General features: G+C 35.8%; 2 protein-coding genes across 2 annotated transcripts; one reads left to right on the forward strand and one right to left on the reverse strand.

The window, feature by feature from the left end:
• The first annotated feature begins 281 nt into the window (after nt 1–281).
• LOC121775440 (zinc finger BED domain-containing protein RICESLEEPER 2-like) lies at nt 282–2,282 on the forward strand. Its single transcript, XM_042172525.1, has 4 exons — nt 282–462; nt 561–759; nt 953–1,087; nt 1,154–2,282. Exons 1-4 carry the CDS (start codon nt 282–284, stop codon nt 2,280–2,282), a joined length of 1,644 nt encoding a protein of 547 aa, XP_042028459.1.
• A 1,416-nt stretch (nt 2,283–3,698) lies between these two features.
• On the reverse strand, nt 3,699–4,210 carry LOC121769938 (putative lipid-transfer protein DIR1). The gene has a single exon (XM_042166725.1). The coding sequence runs from the start codon at nt 4,167–4,169 to the stop codon at nt 3,864–3,866; it is 306 nt and encodes a 101-aa protein (XP_042022659.1). The 5' UTR covers nt 4,170–4,210; the 3' UTR covers nt 3,699–3,863.
• Nucleotides 4,211–5,384: the final 1,174 nt, after the last annotated feature.

Genomic DNA, 5,384 nt, shown 5'->3' on the forward strand with positions numbered 1-5,384 from the left:
TGTAAGTGTTTGAAGAAATAACACAACATCTATCAATGAATTTTTTTCCAGATTGGCAGATTTCTTATATTGTTATGCTAATCTTGACATGTTTCTTTAATTCTTTCGTACTTGCAGATTTCAGATTTAGTAAGTGAAAGGCAGACAGTTTTTCTCCACTCTGCAACATAGATTATTCAGCATCAAGTTGTAATGTAAGTTATTCATTAATTTTGATGTAATTTATGTATTGTTAAGTTGCAAATTGATTGCTAAGTATCTCTAAAAATTTCTTAACATAGATGTTGTGTGATGAAAGTGAAGCGGTTGGAGATACCATCGAAAATAATGCAACTGCAGATACTCCATCTGAGGATCCTCAAGACAAAGGAGAGGCAAAAAAGAGGAAAACTATGGAGAAAAGATCAGAGGTTTGGGACCATTTTGCTCCGTTCTTAGATAACAATAAGAAACAAGAGCTAAGTGTGTGCATTGTGCGAAAACATTGTGTGGAGAATCTAAGAATGACACTTCTTCACTTAAAGCACATTTGAGTAAATGCAATAAAATTTCAACTACAGGTCCTAGGCAAACACAGTTGGTGTTACAATCTGGCCAAAGCTCATCACTTAGTAGTTGGAATTTTGAGCAAGAAGAGGTTAGGAAAGCTTTAGCTTATATGATCATTGTGGATGAGTGGCCTTTTAAGTTTGTTGAAGGGGAGGGTTTTAAATACTTTTGTTTGAAGTCATGTCCTCAGTTTAAGATTCCATCTAGATGGTCAGTTTCACGTGATTGTTTTAAGTTCTATGAAGATGAAAAGAAATTGCTCATGACATTACTTAAATCGGCCAACCAAAGAGTGTGTCTTACCACAGATACATGGACTTCTTGTCAAAAGGTGAACTACATGTGTTTGGCTGCTCTCTATATTGATAATGATTGAAATTATTAATTTTTGTCCAATTTCTAGTCATAAAGGTATAGATATTGGTTTGGAAATTGAGAAGTGCTTACATGATTGGGGAATCAATAGGGTGTTCACGATTACTGTTGATAATGCTTCTTCGAATAATACTGCATTGGTTTATTTGAAAAGAACTATTAGGCAATGAGGGGAAAGTGTAGGAAATTGTGACTATGTGCATATGAGGTGCATTGCTCATATATTCAGTTTAGTGGTGCAAAAAGGCTTGAAAGAGATTGGACCTTCGGTGAAGAAAATCAGAAATGCAGTTCGGTTTATTAGGCACTCATCTACAAGGCTGGGCAAATTTAAGGAGTGTTGTGAACTAGAAAAAATATCTAGTAAGAGCATGTTGTGGTTAGATGTTGCAACTCGATGGAACTCAACATTCTTCATGTTGGAAGCTGCGACAACCTTTGAGAAAGCTTTCTATAGGTATGAGTTGATAGACTCATCATATAAAAAGGATCTTGAAGTAAGGCATAAGGATCTTGAAGTTGATGATGATGATGATGATGAGGATGAGGATGAGGATGTGGATGGAGATAGAGTTCACGGGGTGCCAAAAGAGGAAGATTGGAGGAAAGCAAAATTAATGTTGAATTTCTTGAGGATTTTTTATGAGGCAACTAATAGGATTTCTGGATCTTTATATGTTACCTCTAATTTATTTCTTCATGAGATTTACAAAGTGCATGCATTGTTGAAGGCTTTCATCGAGGGTGATGATTTTGAATTGAGTATCATGGCAAAGAAAATGAAAGAAAAATTTGACAAGTATAGGGGGAATCCTAGGAACATGAATATGCTCATTTTCATGGCTGTTGTTGTTGATTCTCGATACAAGTTGAAGTTGGTGAAACTTGTGTTGGCACATATGTACGATGAGGAGTTGGCTAACTCATTTGGAAATAAAGTTGAGGCTGAATTAGTTAACATGTGTGGTGATTACAAACAGCCAATTGTCCAACAAAATGTAGGACATGCAGAGTTGAAATTGAATGCTACACCTGATGATAATGATGTATTGAAGAATGCTATGAAAATGGTGGGTTCCTTGTATGAGACTTTTCACCAAAGGCATGATGAAGTCAATGATGTACATAAATATCTTAAGGAGGATATTGAGAGTGGTGGGCCAAAATTTGACCTTTTGGATTGGTGGAAAAATAATGAATATAAATATCCTGTACTCTCCCAATTTGCCCGTGATATTCTAGCAGTTCCTATCTCCACTGTAGCATCTGAGTCCGCTTTTAGCACCGGTGGCCGAGTTCTTGATCCATTTAGGAGCTCTTTAAGTCCTAAAGTTGTCGAGTATCTTGTTTGTGGTTAAAATTGGCTTCGCAAATCTTCCAAATTTAGTGTTGAAGAAATTCTTGAAGATGTCTAAAAGATAGAAGAAGGTAGTTTTATACATTTAAGTTTTTTGTTATTGATTATTTCATTTATAGTACTTATATAACTCTTTTTTGTGTAGGTATTGCATTGATGTCTACTCAAGATTCAACAAATTAATCAATCTCCATTATTTGTTGAAACTTGCTTGCACTTGGACAATGTTGAAGACTTGTCATGGAACTTCATTTTGGATTTATTTTGATGTAATGTGTTGAAACTATTGAAGACATTTTGGTTGATGTTTTTATTATGGAATGTTGATTGCATATTTGTATTTGTTGGTTGATGCCTTTGATGGATTAGGGATATTATCATTTTTATCATGTTATGTTTTGTAGGTTGAAAATTTCTAAGTTTCTGGACTGTTTTTTCTCTCTCCAGATTTTTGGTTTTTTTAATTCGGGTTTTCGGTTTTTGGTTTCGGTTTGGTTTTAGTTTTAGGCGAAATTCGGTTTTTCGGGTTCGATTCGGTTTGAGCAAAAAACCGAACCGAAACCCGAATGCACACCCCTACAGCTCAGGGTGAGTTAGCCTCAGTTGGAGCTCTGGTCAAATTCTCAGTTTTTCCTCAAAAATTATGTGTTAGAACTTGGGGTTTATTTGATTTAGTCCCATTTTTTGTGATAACTCAATTTCATCTTGACTTCCATTGTCATTTTGTATTGCAATTACCAAATTTTCGCACATTTTGCTTTGGTATGGTTACTTTTATTGATATGGCTATCTGAATACAAAGACTCCTTTCGTCTACCAATACAAGGCTAATTTTGATCGGGCATGAGTTTTTAAAAATGCATTAGAAAATGAGTGAAAAATATTAGTGGAAGGTGAGTTCTGCTTTTATACACTCCATGCGTCCCATAATAAAAGTCACATTTTGTCATTTCGATCCGCCCATAATCAGAGTCACATTTCACTTTTACCATAAATGGTAGGTAGGTTTCACATTCTACTAACTCATTTCACTCACGTTCTATAATAAACCTAATATAAAAAAGTGGACCACATATTACATTAACTTTTTTAACTTACTATATTTTTTATGTTTTGTAAAACCCGTGCCTACACAATCCTATTGTGGGGCGGAGGGAGTATTGGTTTTATAGTAAAATGTGAGTGAAATAATATTAGTGGAATGTGAGGTTCATTATCAAAAATAGTAAAAAAGTAAATGAGACATTTATTTGTGGACGGAGAAAATGGCAAAATAACAATTTATTGGTGGATAGAGGGAGTAATTCTTCATGGTGTGCGATGATAGTCTTTTCCTCCCTTGAGATGTGATATAAATGACTATTTAGGTTTAAAATCATGATTTTTATATTAATAATAATAAAAAGAATATGCATCATTTTTGTGCTTAACTTGATATTAGATGCAAATATTAGGATAAACACTCCCCACATACATAAAAATAAAGCAAACACATTGGCATACAAACTTTTGGATGTCTAATTAGAAAATTCAGTGTGACAACATCTGTTAATATTAACTCGTTTGTAAATAAGAGTTAATATTAGCAGTTGGCCGGGGAGGGGACATTGCATTTGGCGGGAAGAGCTAGGGCGAGATCGGGATCTATCCCAAGTGAGGGCAGTAAGAATGAGTGCTTGTACGAACAGAGGCATTGCAAGTCAGCCCCGGTGACGGCCTCACAGCACTCGGGAGAGGGCATCACTGGGTTAGGCGGCGTGACTGACGGCTTGCATGCAGTGAAGCCGTCGTCCGTCACATTGCACAAGGTCATTGCCTTTGCGCTGTAGAGAATCACGACAATCGCCGCTACCAACGCCACCACTTTTGCTATCCCACCAACATCCATGGTAAAAACTAAGGTTGATGAATTTTTGTTTTTGGTTTTTGAGTGAGGACTTAGGGATATATAGAGTGATAAATTTGTGAGTCCGTGAATGTGATTGGTACTATTTGGGTCACGAGGTGATATTTAGTTGGGCCCCTAATTATTGTTGTCATATTTCTCCACCACTCAATTAAGATTTTGCTAGATTTCATGTCTATAAATTTCATTCTTATAAGAAAAAGTTCTATTTTTCGAGTATGAATTTTGAAGGGAGGGGCCAGATTAGCATTATCATATTAAACTCTTAAAATTACCTTGTTATTATCCCATATATTGTCATGGTGATTTTTCCATTGCAACTTTCATTCTAATGAAATTGTTTGTGACTTCGACTCTTCGCCATCCTAAATTGGTTGATGAATTTGAACATCAACGTACATAATCTCATTATATGCAAATCCACTCCTTAATGCAGAACCGCAGAACTAGAATAAATTAGGGGTTTTAGATCTAGTTTTTAATGGATAAGATGCGTATATATATAAATTATTTCCGCCTTCATCACGAGCCTATTTTACTCCAGCCGAGGGAAAATAAGTCATAAAATATTAGGAGGATTTTACTTCATTTAAGAATATATTACTTCATTCCAGTAAGTTTTTACTTCATTTCAATACGATTATTACTTCATTCCAGTACATACAGGTTGTTTCGCAGACGGAGACATCAAGACCATCCCGTCGACGCTGTGATAGTCCCGAAATTCCAGCTATGACAACAGAGTGAAGTGATAGCCTAATTGAATAGTGTAATAAACACAATGAATGATCTAATAAACTATTTGAATGAAATATGTGTAGAAACATTTAAAGTCCTACTGAAATGAACTAAATACCTTGTCGAATGAAGTAATAACGTTTTTGAATGAAGTAATGAACCTACTAGAATAAATTGTATTTTGTAAAGTGAATAAAGTAAAAACACAGTTCTATGAGCAAGCTGACGTAGAAGCCGCTGCATGGTGTGATCTGATCAGTAGCCAAGGGCTGACTGATGAAGAGATAGAAGGAGCAATTAAGGACTTCTGCCAGAAATCAGAGTTCATTGGAGCCGCAGGGGTTCAGCTACCAGTCAGTATAGAGGAATCTCCAGAGGGAGAATTAGAGAAAGGAGGAAAGGCTGAGAAAAACCCTCTACCCGAAGACACACTTCCACCCCAAGTTGAGCTGAAGAAAT

This window comes from Salvia splendens, chromosome 2 (genome assembly GCF_004379255.2).
Source record: "Salvia splendens isolate huo1 chromosome 2, SspV2, whole genome shotgun sequence".
In the NCBI taxonomy this organism is placed as follows: domain Eukaryota; kingdom Viridiplantae; phylum Streptophyta; class Magnoliopsida; order Lamiales; family Lamiaceae; genus Salvia; species Salvia splendens.